The 22,254-nt window shown below is 42.4% G+C and overlaps 2 protein-coding genes across 11 annotated transcripts in view; one reads left to right on the forward strand and one right to left on the reverse strand.

Moving 5' to 3' along the window:
* NTMT2 (N-terminal Xaa-Pro-Lys N-methyltransferase 2) overlaps positions 1-20,784 on the reverse strand; it is a 57,922-nt gene extending 37,138 nt beyond the window's left edge. For 8 of the 10 annotated variants that reach the window (XR_009819364.1, XR_009819365.1, XR_009819366.1 and 5 more), the window contains exon 1: positions 4,883-5,217. Coding sequence is in view for 7 of the 10 variants with exons in the window: in XM_062003663.1 (XP_061859647.1) it covers positions 4,883-5,036 (154 nt within the window). In the remaining 3 variants the exon portion in view is untranslated. Of the gene's footprint in view, positions 1-4,882; positions 5,218-18,364; positions 18,439-20,467; positions 20,527-20,647 lie in introns of those variants that run through there. The other 2 variants (XM_062003666.1, XM_062003667.1) reach the window with 2 other exon arrangements.
* Positions 20,785-20,947: 163 nt separating this feature from the next.
* Positions 20,948-22,254, forward strand: part of KIFAP3 (kinesin associated protein 3) — a 67,387-nt gene continuing 66,080 nt past the window's right edge. Inside the window, exon 1 of the mRNA XM_062003913.1 lies at positions 20,948-21,063. Within this exon, the coding sequence (XP_061859897.1) occupies positions 21,032-21,063 (32 nt within the window). The 5' untranslated portion in view covers positions 20,948-21,031. The remainder of the gene's footprint in view (positions 21,064-22,254) is intronic.

Genomic DNA, 22,254 nt, shown 5'->3' on the forward strand with positions numbered 1-22,254 from the left:
AGGGTCTTTCTCTATGCATAAAACTTTGCAGAGATCTTTTTATGCAAGTCTCTCACCTAAGGGCATGCAAGGACACAAGTTAAAGGGTGGCACTGTACCCATATTCTTCTCCTGCAGACACATAGTCTCATTCTTGCTGTGTGCAATCTATAGAAGTAATTCCCACTTTTTGCTCCTTCAGTGTTACTCTTTCCTCTAGTGAATTTGCAATACTACCAGCTCTGTCAATGTACAAGCCAATTTTCCAGACACAGCTAATCAATCTCAACTATGATCTGCCTCACAGCTGTGCCTGGCATGCAGGCTCCAGCAGTAGGACCAGAGGGAGAGGGGAGGTTTGACAACTTGTGGGAATCTACCTCAAAAGAGAAGTGTGGGGAGGCATACACGTCCTTGGTGGCAGTTAGTGTTGCAGCTCTGTTCCAGGGTGCCTCCCCCTTATCACAGGACCAGTCTAGCCAGAGGCATCTCCCTTTCCATGACCCATGTAGGACTCTCATGCATCAGGAAATTAAATATTTGTGATGTCTCTTTTGGATACACAGCCCAATTTCAATGGATTTGTAAAGCAGGGCATAGGCAGGATAGGATGATGGAGGCTGCAAGTCTCCCAGACATTGGGGCATGAGGCCGGTGTCTTCCACACACAAGTTTTTCAGTGTTAAGGAAGGTAAATTATAAGGCTTATGGTTAGAAATGTGTTTCTGGTAAAGTAAGAAGAAACATTTTTCATGACACACTTGGTCTTTTAGATGGGTCTGCTGGTAAGTCCTCCAAGTGGAAATGGTTAAAACAAGCCCTCTGCAAAAGCAGGATGAGAACAGGAACTGGCTCCCTAAAGGTCACTCCACAGTCATGAGACATTAAAAAATTTCAGTTGCAGCAAATACAGTCTGGATGCAGAGTGCTGATCTCTAGCTGAATGCCAACCTCTACAGTAGACACAGTATCTTCTTAGGCCCTTTTGCCCTACAAAGTCCAAAATATTCTCTCTAATATTTTCTTATGGATCAGCTCAAAATTTTGTTTCCCAGTGCATCTGGCCTAAATCTCTGGGGAAAAAAAAGAACCACTTAATATAAAAGACTGGGTGCAATCCCAGCCTGCAAGTAGATTGTTTTACAGTTCTTGGTTGCAGGATTTATGCTGCTGAATTTCTCTGGCAGAAGTAAATGTTGCAAGTAAGTTTTTTGGAAGTTTTTATTTGTGAACATTATTCTGAGGCTCCAACTGCTTTCTCCAAGATACTGAACTAATTCCAGTTTGGCTGAGTATCTCCTTTTAAATGCAACATCTGCTTTGTGCATCAGTCGAAAAACAGTTATCTGGGTGCAGGGTAGAGTTCACCTCTCTACTGTGGTCTGATAGCCATTTAAATTCTGTTTTATAAGGGATGAACATCAACCCACTCCAAAAGCACATTTTACTTACAGACACGTGCCTCACACACAGGAATATTTGTCTCTATGGACTCATCATCTAAGTTTTCCACTGCAGATCTCACCCCACTGGCACAGAGTCCCACAGCCCATGTAAACACATGTGTAATTTCTAGCATCTGAGTAGCTCCATTAAAGTCCACCGAGCCTAAGGGCATTCACACACATTTAAGTACATTGTTGGATCAAGGCCTAAAGTTACTCATGTCTTTTATTTATAAATGTTACCCTGGTCTGTAAAAGTGACATGTTTCTCTTAACAGGCTGTGATACCAGATATGCTCAGCTCATAAGTAAACATGCCTAAAAGTGCTCCACCACTGAACCTAGCAATGAAGTGGGGGAAGTGTGGAGGTAACATGGCTTGAAGAAAGCTTTCTACCTTGCTGACCCTGGGCAGCACTGCTAGTTTCAATGTCAGGTTTGATTTCAGTGTTATTACTCTTGTTTAGGGTTAAACACACAGCTAACTACCCTGCTGGGTCACAGTTTCAGTGTTGCTTTAATCCTTTAATGCTGTTTACACAGAGATATCTGGATCTAGTCTTGAAGCATGAGAAGCTCATTTCTGCTCAGTTCCACTCTGAACTGAACTAGAAAATGTCATTCTTCAGAGATATTCAGACCTGCCACATTCTGTTCTCTCTGTCACAGACAGCACTGGATCACAGGATGGAAGGGACCTAAGGAAGTCTCTCATCAAAACTTCTGCTGAAAGCAGGGACAGATGTGAGGTCAGATGAGGTTCACCAGGACTTTATTCAATAGGTTTTGAAAGTTCCCAGTGATGGAGAATTGTACAACCCGCCTGGGAAACCTGTTCCAATGCTTGACTGTCCTCACAGGCAAATAGTTTTCCCTTACAGCCAGTCTGAACTTCTGTTATTTCCAATTATGGCCACTGTCTCTTGTCCTCCTGTCTCACATCACTGTGCAACACTCAGCTCGATTTACTTTGTGATCTTCTTGTAGGTACTAGCAGGCTGATATTTGGTGTCCCTGAAGCTGTCTCTTCTGGCTGAACATGCCCCATTCCCTTAAAGTCATAGGGCATATGCTCCAGCAGTTCCCTCACTGTGGAGGTCATCCAATTCCCTCCATGTCATTTTCTGCATTAGGAGTTCAAGACTCCACACATATTATCTAATGATTGCTTCATAAAAGGAGATAATCACTTCCCTCAATCAACTAGCTATGCTTTTGTTAATACAGCCCAAAAGAGGATCCTGTTGGCCCTATTTTCTTCCAGGACACAATGCTGGTTCATGTTTGGTTGCTGTTTACCAAAACCCTAACAGCAGGGCTGCTCCCTGGCTAGCCACTGCCCAGACTGTGGTGGTGTTGCCAAAGGTTCTTCCTTTCCAGGTACAGGACTTGGCATTTGGCTTTGAATTTCAGTGAATTTGAATGTCACTAGGTTCTCTCTGCCTCTTTCCTCCAGCCTATTTAGGTGCTTCTGCATAGCAGTCCTTACCTACAACAATGGAATGAGCAAACTGTCCTTTACCTTCTCCAGGCTGTTGATAAAGATGTTAAACCAGAACAGGTTCCTGGACAGACCCTTGCCGTACTCCAGCGACCTTGGATTTAACCACGATTTTCTGAGACAGATCACCCAACCACTTCTTGCCTGACTGTCCACCCATCCAGACCATTACATCCCAGCATGTTATGAAGTTTCTTGGATGTGTATTCACAGTGCATGAGCTTCCCCACAGTACCTGCCCTTACGCAGACTTTTACTTCATGACAATAACCATGGAGTGGCAGATGTGCTGCATGTTCACACGAAGGCTAGACTCACTGCACCTTTTCTATGGAGTCAAAGGAATTTGGATAGGCTGGCAATAAGTTTGTAAACCCTTTAATGAAGTCCTAGTGATTCTGGTCATGAAAAGCCTGGCAGAGATGATCTTTAGTCTGACAGGAACACTTTACAAAGTTTGCTGGCTAGGGATGGAAATTAAAAAAAAAAATCAGACAAGAAATAAAATCCAGTTTTACAAGAGTGGAGCAATTAGGTCTGGAAACAGCTTAATGATGGACTGATGGATTCTGAGTCATTTGCAGCTCTTAAATCAAGATATTTTTGTCTTCATAAATATATACTGTGACCCAGTCATAAGTTACAAGCCTGATGCAGGAACTTTTACATGAAATTCTAAGTTCATAATGATACCTTCTAACCTTAAGATGATCTATGAGTACTCACATTAACAGTTAACACTGGAGGAAATCCTGCTTAGTTTCTAATATATTGTGTTTATTTTCAAAACAAATGAAAGAATAACATTTTCATAGACTTCTTGAGATTCCATTGACTTATAACTGACTTTCCTTCCTTTCCATCTTTCCTTCCTTTTCATAGTTCACAGCTACCTACTACTTGGGATAAGAGTATTTATCTTCCGTGTCGTTTGAAGTAACTACAGATATTGGTGCATTTGAAAAGCCATATCAAAACACTAAGATAATATGAAAAGGCTTTTTCTCTTTGCAGGACTCCTAAATTCTACAGTCTTAAGCAGAGTTCTCACTTTGGTCCATATAGTTTCACAAAATCAGGTAAGATAATCCACTTACCTAAATGGATCATTTGGTTAGGAAGCAGCCCTGAACAATTCACTGTGAAGGTAGCACAGACACATCCTTTCCATCTTAAATTCCTACAGTTCCAACATTGTTCCAACAGTTCCAACATTGGGAGGCTGAATAATTCTGCTTAAAAAGTAACATGCTAACCTAATACAGACTCAGGTAAAAATCTATGTTTTAGCTGTAGTGTCCTGGAGAAATTTTGTTTCTTAGGGTCAAACTTTCATAAGAAGTATATATTTAATTTCTGTATCTAAAAAAAGAGATGCCTTGGCATCCTGTACCAGAGGCTTTCACTTGGCTATAGACAAACATTTTTTAAGCACCTTCCTCCTAGGTAACAACCAGTAGCTTAGGCAGCATGCTGCAGAGATAGGGATTATGAAGACTCTTGAAAACTTTTTTAATAAATCATTCCTTTTCAAGCACTTGTCCAAAACAATACAAATGACAAGGCTAAGGACACAACAAAACAGGTATCAGGCAACAGAAAGTAAGGCCTGACAGCTCTGCTAGGTTTGCATTTGTCCTTCCGAGTTTCAGACAGGTCAGTGCATGTTTTACTTACATGGTGACAAAAAAAAAGGAACCATCAGACAGAAGCCAAACTTTCTTTCTTTTGGTCCTTCCGTTGTCCTCCTCCACAATCTGTGGAGTATTTAGTAAAACAATAGGGTACTCAATTAGAGGGGGCTGAGGGAGAGAGTACCAAATGGTTAACTAGCACTCTCTTGAAACTACTACTTATTGCCATAAATTTATCTGCATTCTGCTATCTAATATGATCTGTCCTTCCGGAGCACAGTCACACACACACAAACAGTCACTCCTGCCCACCAGCTACTTACCCAGGGGAAGCTTTTCCAGCAGATAAAGGTAACTCTGAAAGAAGTCATTTTGGATTGCCTTATGCAAGTCGAAGGACATGCTGTGCCGACAGAGTTCTTCGTCTGTCTTGTGCCACCGTGACTTAAAGGCCAAATGTGCTGCTTTATACGCCATGATGAAGACGGGTGTTTTGCAAGGGAAGAGTGTTGCTGTGGTTGGTGCTCTCTTGAGGACCTGTCCTTCCAAGAGGCAGAGGCAGTGTCATTTAAATTGTGGCAATGTGCTGTCATTCTATATCGGGGTGTGTGTCTAGAGCAGTGCAGGGGCAGAGGCGTGTGAGAAGGGAGTGAGAAATGCTGGCTGTTGGCACTGGCTCAGAGTAATCTCTGGAGTGTTGCCCTCTGAAATGAGCAGGTGCTGGGAAGTGATAAAAAACTCAACCAGGAAATTGCTTAGCCAGGGTAAAAGTATATCCAAAAAAGAGTGGCAATTACACTTTTCCTAATCTATTCAACCTTCACTTCAAAGGAACTCAGATATTATCCAGAATCTTTCTGTCTCCCTCTTTTTTATCTCACAAAGTGATTTTGTTTCTCTGTCTCTCCCTCACTATTCATTTTTCAGGGCAGGTCACCAAAGAGGAAAGCTAGAAGACAGAACATGGGCATGCTTCTGCACAAGTTTTATGTCCTAATAAACAGATTATAGAAAGCAAAGAGAAGGCAATGGATTCAACTTTATGCATTGCTACTGTGTATGGCAACACAAGCCACTCTGCACTACAGTCTGCCCAGGTTCATTTCATCTGCTCAAATGGTCCAGACTATCTCATCAGCTGAGGCCAGCTGGAAGAAATTGTTATCTGGCAACACAGGAATGGTAAAGCCAGGGAAGGGTAAGAGGTTTTTGCTTTAGCTAACAAAATACACAGAAGAAAGAAAGAAAGGAGAGAAACTACTCATTAACAAACTTGGACAAATATATTGGCTGGAAAAGAGAAGGAGGTTCAGGCCATTACAGCAGGCAAAATCCTAGAAGACAGTGAATAGGATAAGAAACCTGAATGCTTCTAGGACGGAGAATGCTAAGCTGCTGAAGTGGGCTGTATATCATGTGTGTCCCATCCCAGAGGAGGATCAGGCCCTGAAGGGCCAAGGAGAGACAGGTACTGCTTCCAAACCATGTTGGTCTCTTGGTAGTTCAGGCACTCAGTGTGCTTACAGCTTCAAGCCTCCTGAGCTGCAAAGGTATCCAGCAAGGGGATGGAGGCTTTGTACTCACTGCACTGACCTACACATATTGTGCTCAGAAAGGTTTCCCCTTTTCAAGCTGTTCATTCTAGTTGTCTGCAGTGTAAGCACACTATAATGCAGCAACACATAATGAGAAAGCTGGATGTTTCTAATAAAAAAAGGCTGCAATATGTCCTGAGCAGTACTGCAACCCATGACAAACATCTAACCAAGCTTCTGAGAGCAGCAGAAGACCTAGCCTCCACTAAGGACAACTGCCTATAATTTTGCTACGGATGATGTTAAGCAGCATTTAGCAATGTATCAGTTAAAGCATGTTTTGCAACATAAGGCTAGGACAAAGGCTGGACTCGATCTTAAAGGTCTTTTCCAGCTGAAACAATTCAATGATTCTGTGATTCTGTGATTCTTGAAGTGGTCAGTTTCTGTATCTCTACTTTGATATTACTTATTAAAAGTATTTAAAGGCCAAATCATCCCTGGGTGTTACTGCCTTTCTTCTTTTCCCAACTACCATCCTGTACTACTTATTCTCACCCAACTGCATTGGCACGCTGCTCCTCCAGCTGTTCCAGTCTACATCATCGAGCAAATATGTTTCTGAACAGATTAGTGAATAAATCTTATTCAGAAAAATATACTTACTTTTCTTTCAGTGTGATCAGTTCCCCAACTCAGCCCACAGCTCTCACAAGTGAATTTGTCATGGGCTGTAACAAAGGCTGTAACAACCACCTGGGATGGCAGTGTGGAGGAGGTGGCCATACAACCACAACACACAGTGGCCTTACCAATAATGCAGACCTCCTCTCTCTGCCTTGTCAGAGAAGTGTGCTGGAGGGGATTCCACAACAGCCAAAGGTAATCTAAGTACTGGATGATACGTTTCTACTCTCCTACCCCTCCCTGCTCACACATTCCTATTGCTAGGGGCTCTGCTGAGCCATTTCAGCTTGCTACATCAGTTGGCTTTTTCTTTGTGGTCAGCAATGTGAACCAGTTTAGAACAGAGCTTACAGCAGTCAAAGAAGTTGAAGTAAGGAGACAGAAATGTGCTGTTGAGGATGGGGTGGGGAGAGTGGGATCATGGCAGTGGTTAGATCAACTGTAGTGCCACTGACCTTCCTTGTGCTGAGTGGGATGTTCTTTGTACAGCCATACCTTGAAGTAAGTCTCAAATTTCTTCATGATTATGTGTCTATCAGAGAAGCAGCGGGCTCTCCCCAACTAAATTTGAAATATCTGGGCCCAGATAGAATCCACTTTGGTTTTCTTACAAATCTTCTCTTTTCACTTTGCTTATCTATTTTCAGCCACTTGCCACTTAGTGTGCTAGGAATGGATGCATCAAGACAGCATGCTAGTGCTTTGGAAAGACATTGGACAAGCTCACTTGTCTCTCACAAAAGACAACCCTAGGAATTGGGAGTCCACCTGTTCTGCATTTGACACCACGTTTCACATTTGTCCTGGCTGTAGTCTTGGCAATGCCCATTGTGCAGCAAGGTGACCTCTATGCTTAGAGATAACAGTGACTCCAAGCATGAAACCTAAGCCCTGATGTGTTCTAGTGGAGTCAAATGCTGAGACAGCACTGTGGAGGGTGCTGGAACCACACCCCCAGGGATCTCCATAGCTTTGACACCCATGGGCCTGGGCTTTTACATTGACTAGGAGGACATGAAGAGCAAAGGCAGACAAGGGCACTGTTTCTCCATCCTTCTATGCAAAAGTGGGGCTTAACTCTCTCCTTAGTAGAGCAGCCCATTTGGGTTCCCTGCTGCCTACAAAGTGTGACAGTGACTCCAGTGAAGCTCACTCAATTTACACCCTCTGAAAATCTGGCCAATTATGACAGTGAATACATATGCACAGGAAACCGAGCATATTACAGAGTGTCTCCCTAGGGATTTTAATGCCCTGCTAGCGATCTTCTCATAACATACTCCTAAGGCCACTTTTCTTAAAGATATGTGCAATCATGTTGTTTATGTCTCTTGTCTGACTTTTATTACCGTGTCACCAAACAATGTTTCAACCTATGTATCTCAAGTAAATCTCAAGAATTACTTTAAAGCCTGCATCAAAACAGTCGATGGGGTAGAGAGACAGGTCTCATCCTGGTGTCACTCACCAGTGAGTTATGCTCTTCTGAAACACCGTAAAACTCATAAGGAAGGATGGGCATGGGTACATCTGTACCTCTCTTCCCAAGGTACCATTCTCAACCATTCAATACAAATGTGTCAGAAACAACAGTTCACAGTATTAATTTTTCAGGCTGAATGTTGGTTATACCCGTTTTTGATAAATTAGTGGAGGGTTTGACTCACAGTTGTCCCAGTCCACACAAAAAGAGCAAAGATCTACAGAAGGCTGTATAAACACTTATTTTATTTATTTGGTTTGCATGTTACCAAGACTAAGTCCCTGCTCCAAACAGCTCTGTAGTCTGTTACCTTGAACACACACTCAGTCCTCAGATACTAGGACAATTAAGTAGGTGAATCAAAATAGCATAAAGCCTTTCAAAGCACTTCCTATTGCTGTCAGAAGTTAGGCAGAACTTAGATTTGTGTCCAGAGGTGCCTGAAAAAGGCCATGGAAATACCATGTTTTTTACAAAAAGTGGATGTTATATTCTATGCCTATCTGTCAACAGCAGCATGTTAATGTCTTCTGCTAAGAATAACTCACAACTGCTTCATGCTGTCTCTTAACCTCATACTCTGAACAGGAGTAGCATTTGTCTACCAAGAAGCTGCAGACTATTCAAGCACTGTTATATATTCTACATCACCATTAACAAGAAGTGTGGGGCTTGAGTATGGGCACGATGACATCCAGATAGCGATTTGACTCTTTCTGCAGTTGAAGTCAGGTAGCCAGCCGTTTCGTTGGTAGTAAGGACACTGGAGAATCTGGACCTCTGGATAAACTGAAGCCTTACACTAAAATAACAGTAGACAGCCATAATACCTCAAAGAGCTTTTAAGAATAAGATGTACTTGTATTTATGTGGATAAACAAATAGTTCCTCCATCTGACTTCCTCCCCATGTGATCAGGGAGTTTTAGGACAACAGATTTATCACAGATTGAAATGAAGGATCAGCTAGAGCAGCTTCTGGTTAAAATACCTGCAGCTGATCTCTGCCTGAGGGTAGCAGGTTTAACATATCAGATGGCTTCTGATGAGTGACTGCAAGATCCACAGCAGATCTGTTTGCTGGAGCACCAAGAAAGAGAAGTTGGACTTACTTTTATACTAGCAGATAGCTACTTGTCTCTGCAGATCTGAGCTGTACACACTACTTTGGAAGCACATCAGCTGGACAGAGGAGAAAAAGAAAACCATGTGCACTAGCTCCACATATCCTGCAGGTCACAAAGGGTCAATTTTGCCTTTAAATTACTGTGTTCTGCTTACAAAACACCTGGTATGTAATCTGATTTCCACACAGACAAGCCATCAGGACTAATGTAGATGTCTCCTTATCTTAAAAAGGCCTCTATATTAATTCTTCTCCCTTATGCTCATGCCTGGCATATGCTGTCACAAATAGACATGGTTAAAGCAAGTAATTTTAATTTTATTTTTGAAAACAACTTTTTAAAAGTTCTTGAAAACCACAGGATCATGTTGATTGAAGAGGCACAGGCAGAGAGCACACGTGCAGTTATGAGAGCAGTGAAGAACAGCTGCAGGTTGGATGGCAGGTGGTAACCTTTGCAACTGACTTTGCTGCAGCCAGAAAAGCAACTGCCTGTATTGTTCTGATGGCAGCTTCTGTGGCTTCTTCACAGCAACAGTGTACACCAGTGTATAAGTATCAAACTGGGAAATAATATGAGAATGGATGGACTAATTGTCTGCTTTGTTGAAGTCCAAAACTCTTATTCACAATCCTTACCCACCTAAACTCTACTCATGGGTCCAATTAGACTCAGCAGTATTCAAAAGTATTACTGTCTCACCCTGCCAAAAATTTAGTTATTAGTAATTAAATTTAGGTAAATTTGGTTTCAGCTTCTCATTGACAAGTGCAAACAATAACAATGTTGTTGTCACCAGTAGACTAGTCAGTCTTGCAAAAGCACATTGTGTCAAAAGGACACAAGGAAATGCAGAGCAAAACAGATGCCTGGGCAAAGACTCATCCTTGGGATAGGACTTTTGATCTCTCATGAGAAACCCTTGCTTTGAAGCACATTTCCAAAGCAGAGTTCACTGCCTGTAGGTCAGGATGACTCATGGCCCTTCAGGGCATACCCTGCACAATTCCCCATAGCTTCCACGGGTGCAGTCACAGCAGCAATCTGTTATCATTTATACAATTGGAATTTAGCAATCTGGAATTCCATCTAAAGCAACAAAACACAGCATGGGAGCCCTTTGAGTAAATAGATTATAATTCATGTAAATGAAATTGGCCAGAGCTGTATCCCTAAGGAGGGAATACATAGTTCTTTCCCTCTAAGCCTTCTAGCTATGGAGTCAACATTAGATTACATTTGTAAGGGAGTGAGTGAAGCCACTCTTAGGTAGGATTGAGAACCTGTATCATTATGTCTCAAGCACAGCGACAGCCACAGTGGGCCCCTGATTTGGAGATCCATAAACAGTACACTAATGTAAATATCGATATTTGGGGAGGACTCCTGCATGCTTTGGCTGTGAGGATTTTATTTGGTTCTGGTTAGGGACTCTCAGTAGTGCTGGGGCTGAAGGGAAGGAAAAGGCAGGGTTCTTGATGAAACTGCAGCAGGGGCTGCTCTCTTGTTCTTGATAAGAAGCATGACAGCTGTGCCCACAACATCTGGATTTCATTGAACCCTAGTGAGAGTTCCTTGCTGAGTCTCTTCCACCCCATATGTGGTGGTTTAATTGATGGAGCCTGAGAAGGTTTTAGGTCCAGCGTGGAATGCTGCCTTTCACTGTGATATGTGACTCCAGATACAGTAAGGGCTGGGCTGCCTAGTTGTCTTTTAAAAGCATTTCTTCTCAATATTGAATTTTGCATATGTTGCCCTCTGTTGGCTCAAGTGCACGATAAAGCTCCATTCCAAGGTGAAAGCTAACAAAAATCTCATTCTGGCTAAGTGGCAGCGTTTGCGGGGTTTGGAAAGTGCAGGATCCAGTTAGCTGTAGCTTTGTGTGTGCATTGTTCATATTCCCCCTTAGCTTTGCATTTAAGAATGCAGGCATAGTTCCTTAACCAAGGAGGAAGGAGATCTGGAGACTGGCTGTCTCAGCCATTGTGAACTGCTCATAAGAAGAGAGTTTAAGGAGTGACCGGAGGGGATAGTGTTTTGGTGAGAAGGGATAAAAAGAACGTTACACACTCCAGATACAACATAAAAAGCAATACAGACAGCCTTTCTCTGTAGTGTGAACATCATGACAAAACAGAAACTCCAATCTGAGAAACAGAGAGTGCAATGGATAACAATGAACCTGTAGGATTAAGTGGTATGGGCAGAACATAGGTTAGTGAGATCATTTAACCTCCTGCAATATGCCTCTCTTGTTGGAGAGACTGAGATGTAAAGATCTAGGCTTTCAGATTTGGAGCTCTGTGGACCCCTCTCTGCTGTTTGCTACGATGGCAAACATCAGATTGGCATTTCCCTGATCCGGCACAGCAGCACATTTCACAGCAGTTAGGAGAACATCCTTTTTGTTAGGGCAGTTAAAACTAGACTGTTAAAACTTGCCATCTGTCAAGAAAAATGCCTCTGCTTGTGCTGCAGTCAGTCTGGAGCTGCTCCAGAATAGCTTGGCCAGCCTGTTCATCGGGGTTGTCTGTCTGTCTGTCTAGTATGCACAGAGGGACTGACCCCTCACTGCTGCCAAAGAGCTGAACTCTGCCTAACTCTCCCTCAGTGCAGTCCCTATTGTGGGTCTCTCTCATCAACCTGGCAGCCAGAGCACACAAACCTCTAGAAACTTAATTAACATTCAAACTCTGTGTACATCATTCAGTGGTAACTGGACTTGGCCAACAGGTCAGGAAGTTGTTAGCAAGAGGAAGAGACCTGACGAATGCATGAACAGGTAAGAAAAGATAAAACTAATTTCCTGAGAAAGCCAAAGGAAAACAAGCTGAAGGGAAAAAAGAAAAGTTGACTGTAGGGACCAAATCTGACAAGTGGCCTTGAAAGGCCTCTTCCACCTTGAACTCCTGAGAAGGAAGAAACTGACAGAAGCCATGTATGTGTGTGTGTGTGTGCGCGCGTATGTGCATGTAACAGGGAAATTAAAGGGAGCCAGGAGCTGTAAGCAGCATTTTTAGTGGATCAGTAAAAGTATCACGAGTGTACCACCCCCTGCATTTCAGCTACAGTGTATCTGTGACACCACAGCCCTCATTCTCGGAGTTGAGCATAGTTTTGCAACACCAGGAACTATGCCGTTAAATCTTGTGCATGCCTTGGAACACGAAACTCAGATTCTGGGAAACTCAGTGATAAGTATCAAGGGGTAAGAAAACTAGATTAAGCCCAACTCCTGGACAGCATAAACACATAGGAACATGGATTGCAGAGACTATAAACACACCTCTTGTGAAACACTGCCCTTACACAGAGGAGTCACTCAAAATTTGCAAAAAACACCTTCATTAAGAACTGAAAGTAGAAACCTACATGATTTAGACTGGAAACTATTTTCTTTGTATGGACACTTTCTATCTGAGCTGTCAGACTACAACCATTCAAAAGCCAAATGTATGTGTTTGTCCTTTGGAACCAAAAAATAATCAAGACATGAAAAGTTTGAGATGGTTAAATGTTTCCTCCAGAGGCCAAGGATTAGAAGTTTGGGCAAGTAGCAGGGGAGGAAAAAAGAAAGAGAGTAAAACAAAAGAGACTCTTAAGTGACCTGACAAGGGAAACTTAAATCTTATTTTTAAGGGGTTAGGTTGTACTAAAGCTTGAAAAATTAAATCCACAGCTGTCTCCAGAGAACTATATCTCACTAAGAAAGCTTCAAGTAAGTTTATCATGTATCCAACACCTAGACATTGGACCTCAGGGACCACTAGGATAATATTTCCTCTGGATTAGCAAGAAAGTTAGCAAGTGACATTTCTATGAGACTAACTTTAAGTTTAAGGAGTTTGCTTATTATAAAATGATAAATGAAGAATGAGCATACTGGGAAGGAAAGTTCTTGCAGTTTGTAAATCTAACACATCTTCACTATTTCTTTAAAAATGCACTGCTATCTCCTAAATTAGTTTTATTTGGTGACATTGGTAATTTGATGTTTTTATGCCTATCATCCTCCCAGTGAGGATCAGTGTGTTCTTTACAAGCAATATTTTTAATCCCATAATCCTCTTTACAAGGAATGCTTTTAATTTCAGAGGCCATGAGCACTGGCATTGAGACAATATAGATGAAAAAAAATCAAGAATGAAACTATAGGAAACACAGAATGGATCTGGCACAATTACAGTGCTTTCCTTCTTCTGGGATTCTTCACTACTAGCCAATAAAGCCCAGGATATGTTGGAATGCTATTAATTAACTCACCTTGCTGTGCCTTGCCACGACAACTGATATGCCCCTGGGTTCCAGGGAAATCTTATGAAACATATGAGATGCAATACTTAGCTGGAGCTGAGTGAACTAAGGACAAGTTTAACGTGTGAAATTTCAAATCTGAAATTCAAAAGTGAATTGAGTTTTGTACAGAAGGCACAAAATAAAACTCAGATGTCCATACAAACATCAATGTGGGGGTTTTGTTGGATAAAGTACTTTTATTTATGTATTTCACACTTTCTGTGTCTAGAATAATGCTGCTGTGAGGAATAGACCACAGATCCCCACAGCAAAATGCCTACAGTCTGTGGATGAGCTAGAGCAATCCAGCATTATCCTGTGTGTGATAATTGTGTTTAAAAGTTCTATGGAAAGTCCTGAGTTACACACCTATGTGCTACTTTGTGCCTGTACAGATGTATATGCAGGAGGCAGAATGAAGAAAAGGCATACATAGCAAAATTAAATGGGGAAAGTGAAATGAAGAGAATTACCTAAACAACTTACAGATGGTAACTAAATTAGTTGAAAGCTGAAGGATTGTTTTTTCAACACATGGCTCAACAGCATTGTAAAACTTCCATTATTGTAACCCAGAAGCTCATGAGAAATAGTAATTACCAGACCTGAACTCCTGGGCTCTCATATTTTCTTACCCATGGCCAGTCCTTCCCAGCCCCTGATCCTTCCTTCCCCCAGTGCTTTTCAGACTCCTGGCAAGTACAGCTGGGAAGGTGAAGAAATATTTCTCTCAGGTCTCTTGTTGCCTTCTGTACACCTTGTTTTGAACACCATCATCTTCCTCTTCTGACACAGTCTTTTCCATGCACCTCATACACCCTCCTGACACTCCTCCACTGTTTCACAGTTAGCCTCAAGGCTCTCCTAACTGTGAGGGAAATGCAACCACAGCACCCATGATGAGCCTTCACACTCTGCATTGTGCTTGTCATTGGTTCCCAGGTGACTGCCACATAAGTTACATTTTTTCTTGCAACTGTCTCTGTTGTATAAATGCCTCCATTTTCTAGGGCAGCCACGTTGCCGCTGATAGTTGTGTGATGACTGAGTAGGTTGACGGGGTAGGTGCAGTAAAATCAAGCAGAAGTACACCATCTCCTTGGGTTCCTGATGAGTCTAAAACTGACTCATCATCTCCCTTACACAGTGGATTACTTCCTTTATTATTATATACCACAATGTAAATAAAACAAATTAGCATAAGAACAGAAGCTATGAAAGAATTTACTGTACATTCATCATCCACATTTTCTGTCTTAGATTTAAAACCAAGAGAGACATCCATGACCATTTAGTTGGCCCTTCAGTGTAACACACTCCAAAGACCTCCATCCATTGATTCCTGCATCAAGACCAGCCTTATCACTACTAAGCAGAAGGATTACTTCATCTCCATAGAGACTAAGAAGTCATCCTTCTTACCTGTTCAGCACTGGAAAGGCTGAAGTACTGTACTCAGGTTTGGGTATGGCTCTTCATAAGAAAAACATGGGCTGAGTAGCTTTGATATAAAAAAGAATGGTTTCCTTGCAATAACAGCAATTCAGTCCTAGAACAGATTCCCCAGGAAGACTATAATGCATATCATTGAAGATGGTATTAGTGAGTGGAATTATACAGGAACAAATTATTTGACTTGGGGCAGGGGGATAGTCTGAAAGAGGTTGCTGCAGCACAATTTGCTATTAACTTCTGAGTCTGTTTAAGTTGGAGCACTTATTCCACAAAGGCCTCTACTCCTGACATAAAGACTAGTTATAACAGGGAAGCATCCAGGCATAAATCCTTAGGTAAGCTGCTCTGCTGGTTAAGTGCTATTCCACTAAAATTTTATGCTTGATTTCAGGTCTGAATTCATCTAACTTAAATGCCTCTCCTTATGCTTCCATACTGCTATGCTTCTCATGTGTTTTGGTTAAAATGAAGTGGAAATAAATACAGAAATGCTAACTGCCAAAGGAGCAGAATTTGACCTGATATGAAGAACAACACAAGTGCTGTTCAGGATAGTTCAAAAACTTAATAAAAAATATTTTGGCTGTAAAGTGTTGTGCAAAATCTCAACTTTTCCCAATAAAATAGGCATTTGTCTGAGATCTTTATAATAAATTGTTGGAAATTTCCCTTTAAATCCATTCAAAATGAGTAACTTAAGTTAAATGTCACCTGAGTAACAGCACTTGAGGTACTCATTCCTTAATTTCTCTTTGCCTTTTTTTGACAACACCTGAAAAACATGGCAATTATTTTTGAGCAAAGTAGAAAGAATTTGATGATCACATGCATTTGAATGTTCTTCTTTGGTGGGGGGCTAAGGAAAAAGGGATAATTCCTGATTTATGATCAAATATAGACTTGTTCAAGTGTAAAAGAGACCCCTTCTTGAAAACACTTAAGCTGGCACTTAACTTTATTACTGTGGCAAAATTAAGCATGTGCTTGAGTGGTTGCAGAGTCAGAACCATAAAATGTCATAGCCTTTACAGCTATGAGTCTGCTTTCTGCTTGCTGCATCTAATAAACATTAAGAGGTGAAATTCTGTCCTCATTGGGGTCAATGGTAAACCTCTCATTGACTTCTGCAGAACAAGGATTTTGCACAAGTAATCCCCATCATTGTCACTGGGGCCCACAAGATGATGTTAGCAGAGAGATCTACTCACTCTTGTGTGGACACTTTTATATTCCATACTTCTGCTTCCTTTAGTCCAATTAAAATGGAGCCATCGCTAGGTCTTTGGATAGGGATACTGCACTTCAGGTTGTTTGTCAGAAAATAAGCAGAAATTAAATACATACATTCTACTGCCCCATACACACTGAACATACACACACGAAAGATACTAATGTGTACATGTGGCACTTAGGGACAGGTTTAGTGTAGGATTTGGGAATGCTAGGTGTATGGTTGGACTTGGTGATCTTAAAGGTCTTTTCCATCCTGAATGATCCTATGAACACACATAACGTGCTGTTCTGTGTTCCTCACAGGAAAATTCCTTCTTAAAGACTTGACCTCTTAAGGAAAAAAAGGATGTTTCCAAAACCCACCTGGACGCATTCCTGTGTGACCTGATCTAGGTGGACCTGTTTTTAACAGGGGGGTTGGACTAGATGATCTCTAAAGGTCCCTTCCAACCACTGCCATTCTGTGATTCTGTGATAACATAGCACTATAATGGTAAATTTTATATCTTCCAACATTTCTTAGATCAGTTTTGTTTAAGATATGGGTAAACTAGTGTTTTTCCCGTAAGTAGCAACCCTCAAGTCTCAGTCTGAAAGTCTATGGAGATGGTTGTTTTGTTACATCACCAGCTGCAGCTGAGCTTTAGTACTGTATTCCTGCCTTGCAGGCCTGCACAGGCTTGCAGGTAGAGCTTACAACAGTCCAGCTGCTGAGGATCACTGAGGCACAAGATGGCAGAGGTCAGTTTACCACCAGCTGGGTATATTCATTCAGCTAAGCAAACAAGCATACAAGGCCATCAAACAGTATCACTTTCATGGAGTGTGTAATTCTGATTTGAATAAGCCAAGGGAGAAAACTGTATAGAGTTTGTGCTATAATATCTACTTAAAAGAAAGCTCTGCTTCTCTATGAAGAGGTCTGCTTCTTTTCATGTCTTTAAATTTTTCCTTCTAACAATGTTTCAAACAATGAAAACCTACAGCTCATTTTCTCCACTTGTTTAAATGAGCTGCAAATTGATGCATTTACTTAAGACAGTATTGAAATAGATACATTATAAAATTTAAAAAAAGCTTTCCACAGAGACTTCTGTTTTCATTTTTGATAAGTCTTGTGTTTCTAGATAACAAGAACACCCAGAATTTACCAGCACGATCATGTGTCATATTGAAAATACCCGTCTCTTGCGCAGATGTCCCTGTCACTGCTGATCAAAAAGGCATTCAAGAATCACCTTGATCTATGTCCCAAGACTAATTTCATCCTCAAGAGTTAAACCAGAGCTTCCCTTTGCATATCAGATTTTGCTTTGCCTCGTCTCACTTCTTCCTTCCAACATAAACTTTTAAGCCCAGGGTTTATTACCTCCATACCTCAATCACTTACCCTGTGACAGCACATCAGAACAACATCATTTCCATCCCCTGCTGAGCAGCATAGTCTAATCACTTAAAATGTTTCTCTGAAAGTCATCCTTTCAGATTGCTGTACTTTATTTTAGCTAATAAAAGGCCTTAAGGAATTTTATTCATGATTCATTTTTACAAGGTCTAGGAAAGTATACCATATTCACTATTTTTCCCTTGAAACCCACCTGTATTGTTTTCTTCCCGAGAGCAAGATGCAATCTTTGGCAGAGAGATTGAAAATTTCAGGGTTGCTTTGGTTTAATTCCATAAGACAGAAATTAATTTAGTACACTTTAATAATTCCATTTTCTATAGAAAAGCAATGTTTGATTTTTTTCCCCCAGTGATGTAAGAAAATCTGTGTAAGATACAATGAAACTTAGAAGAAATCAGACCCCAAAGGCAGTTTCAACATGCAGTCTCATGGTTATATACCAAAGGCCCACTCTAGAGCCCCTTGAAGATAATAAAACCATCTTTTTTGACTTCAAAATAAGGTTAATCATCAGTACTTTTCAGTCACAATGGATTTGTTTTACACTAAGAGAAGAAAGAGGAAGAAATAAAACTAAGTTACCGTGAAGCAGTATGGTGGGTGTTGCTCCACTGTCACAGAGTGTATTCCATCTGGTTAAGCACATCTGCCTTCATCTTGAAGAAAAAGAGAAAAAGAATCTCAGTTCTTTGCATAAAAGTGTGCTTCCTCAGTTATATTAAAAAATGTTTTCACTTTTTTAATGCAAACAAAGAACGATAAATGTTTTTAGTTTTTTCATTTACACTTATTCAACAAAAATGTTGTTGTCCATTTCTTCTATAGTAACTCTACCACATATTTAACTTCAGAACACTCCACAGTTCTCTTTCCTCTTGTTCTGCTTACCCACTCCTCCCTCACTTTAACTTCTCTTCAGGCAACTTCCTTCACCATTTATTTGCTTCCTAGCTGTTTTTTCTCTACAACTCCCATGCTCTTTTTTACCCTTATTTCTATTCCCTCACTAAAAAAATATCTTATCTTCTACCTGAATCTACAACAGTATTCCTTATTACTTCTCTCAAGAATAAAACTCAAACCTCCAAACCAACAAAAAAGGAAAACCACAGAAATACTGCACATTCTGACTTCTCTTTGCAACTTGATCACACTTCTGCCTCAAACATGGCTCTTCTCCTTGCCTACACTTCTAACAGACAAGGTGAAGGGAATCTCTGGGGGCTTGTGGTAATGCTATAAACTTTGTCACACTGTAACAAAAAGGACATAAGAAATCATGCAATGCAACATCAGCAGCTCATGGAAAGGCTGTAGAACCATACCTCAGGCAGCATTTGTTTTACAATTTAATTTTCAAAGAATCTACCATGCAATGCAGCTTTTCGGTGTTTGTGCCACGTAGTTTTCTAAACCCAGCAACTGCTTGCCACTAGTAGATGAAATTATCTGATTCTTGGTGCTGCTTGTGGCTCAGTTGCTACAAAACCGATGTATTTTCATTTGGACTCTGCCAGGCTGGGACAGGCTCTTCTGTCTTTTCAGGAGTTGACAGTCAATTTTAACCCAAACATCATGACATACTTAACTGCAATAAATCTTCATTTTCTTCTATTTTTCAGGTTGCACATTCTTTTGTATCATTCTTATCTTGCAATCTTTGACCTAGTTTTTCATAGGTGTCTGCAACTAGTCTCCATTAGTAGCCATAGGTGACCAGATGAAAATAAGAAATTCTCAGTGTAATAGAAGGAGATTGTCAGGTATGTAGTACTCAGAAAATGTCAGACTATTTATTTATATGACTTTAGAGTTTAATGTTTGGCTCATGCTTATCTGAAGAGCTGCTGAAATCACTGAAGAACTGTTGCTCTGATCAAATAGTAATTTTTTCTTTATGACAGCCATTAACAGAATATATTACTGTGATACAAAATAGAATAAGGAGAACATAACACAAAAGTGTTATGTTCTAGCAATACTTTAGAAATCCACTGCTCTGAGGTAGCACTTTATATTTCACAGGATATTTTCTTTTCCCATTCTCTGTTAAAACAAAGGCAGGGCATACTACAGATACCACAAAATATTTTTGCTGTTCTGTTACAGATTGTGAAAATACAAAACTTTTCAGTGTTCAATATGACCAGTAGACAATAAGTATTTATTCTTAATATTCTGTCACATTAAAACTGGAAGTTTAGCTACTTGACTAGTATTTACTTCTGTATTACCCCTACGACTGTGTCATTTCAGTTTATGTGATGAGGCTTTACTCCAAAAAGCACTCCAGAAAAAAACCACATGCATGGATCTGCCCTGCATCTTATATGCAACTGCTGTTGCTACAGAGCAGTACTGTCCTTTCATTCTGAAACTCGACAACCCACAACTCCCAAAAAACTCTTGAAATAATCCCTGCAAATCCCACATTTTTACTGAATTTTACAAACATCAACGAGAAATTAAATCCTCTTCTATATACTGCTACCAGGAGTGTAACAGTCCTATTCCAGAGACTTGTAGCTTCCTGAAGTACCCTGTGTTAAAGAGGTGGGTCTCTGTAATAGCAGGGCTGTTTCTTGATTCCCTCAGGTTTCACGGACCTGTGGCCATACCCTACCTGAACCTCCACTTTCCTCAGCACCCTTAATTTTGCTGGAGGGCCAAACTTTCCCGGCTTACCCTGCAAGGGGGCTGCAGGTTGCCACGTCTCACAGCCTCTCCGGTGGTTTGAGCAAATCCTGAGACAGCAAGAGGGAGTTGGTAATGGCCCTGTGAGGGTGCCAAGGCCTATGGGGCAGCCCTGGCCCTCAGAGAGGTCAGCTGCATCTCCCTGTCCGCCAGGGCCCTTAGGGAGCTTACCTAGCGCGGTGGGCAGAGCCTGTTGCCCAGCACAGTATTACACGACCCCTCCATGGGTGCCAAGGGGATTCGTGTCCGGTCCACCGGGTAAGGAGGGGATGGGGAGGGAAGGACCGCGGCGCGCCCAACCAGCGCCTCAGGCCGCGCCTGGCAGGATAGCGCCGCCCCCACGCCTGCAGGGGGCGCCGCTCCGCCCCTCCGGCACGCGACCCAGGCGGCCGGCGGGGCGGCGCAGTGCGCGTGCGCGCTCGCCCCCGCGGGCTGGGGTGGAGGCGCGTGCGCGCTCCGAGGCCGCGGGGCGGGGCCGGTGCTCACCCTGGTAACAGCACCGCTGCGGGGCCGCGCCCTGCCCAGGCCTCCCCGCAGCACCCCCGCCCCCGCGCCATGCAGGGCGAGGACGTCCGGTACCTCAAGAGGTAAACGGGGAGACTGGTGATGGGTGTGGGGCGGGAAGACGGTTGCTGTGGGGCCGAGACGCGGCAGGTTGCGGTTGGCAGTGGGCCGTGGGGCTGGGGCGCGGCAGGGTGCGGTGGGGGCTGGGCAGGGAGTGATGCGCGGCAGGTTGTCGTGAGGGCTGTCATGGCGTCGGGTGGGGCGCTGTGGGGTTGCGCGGGGTTGTGGAGCGGGAGGCAAGTGTTGCGGGCTGTTCGCGGGAGGTGGACGGGAGGTCATAGGTTGGGGGTGTAGAACGCAGCTGAGACTGTGGTGCTGAGGTGTTTTACCCTGTGGTGAAGGCTGAGAGGGAAGCTTTGGGGTAGGGGAGGGAAGAAGGGGTTGTAGGGAGGTGATAGGGTGTGGAGCTGAGGTGTTGCAGGTTGTGGGGACTGGCTTGGGGACGTAGGGGAGGTTATTGGTGAGGAGATGAGAATGGTGAGTGCTTTGAGATGAGAGGTTGAGATGGATGTAGGGATCAGGATTGAGGAGCAGCTGGTTTGGAAAGTGGGTGTAGGTTGTGGTTTGTGGGGAAGGATGGGTGAGAGGCTTTAGAGGTGAGTGGTTTGAGAATGATGATGGTAACTGGTTGGGGGAACATGGTAGTTTGGAGAGATGAACTGGTTTGAGGGATAGCATCTTATGGTTTACATTTGGGATGAGACACTGAGGTGGCAGCAAGTTAAGAGGAGAATGAGTGCTATTAGTGTGTGGAGATGATCATAGGGCAGGTGGTTGCTTTGGGGAACAGACAGGGTGAGGACCAGGGAGGGGCTTAATAGGGGTGCAGAGTGTAGCTGGGGGGGCAGGGGGATGGACAGGTGCTGAGGTGGGATGAATGGAATGATTTGGGAAGTGGGATGGACCTAACTATGTTTTATAAAGTAGGTGATCTGGCTTTGATGTTACAAGTGTGATGAATGAATTGTGCCTTTATCTGTCTGTTTGGCAGTGAGGCCAGTCAGCCTAAAGAATAGGGTCTGAGTAGGCAACAATTGGATCTCCATCAGTTGTTTCAAGGTGCTAGCAATCCCAAAACATGTCAGGCCATCTAGGCCTCAGATAAGATATGGTGCATGAGCAGTGCTACTTTCTTCTACCATGCAAGTGACTGTTATCCATCATATCTTGAATCCTGTGGAGTTCATGATCTGTATTTTCCTTTTTCTTTTTTC

This window comes from Colius striatus, chromosome 10, assembly GCF_028858725.1.
Source record: "Colius striatus isolate bColStr4 chromosome 10, bColStr4.1.hap1, whole genome shotgun sequence".
Lineage (NCBI taxonomy): Eukaryota > Metazoa > Chordata > Aves > Coliiformes > Coliidae > Colius > Colius striatus.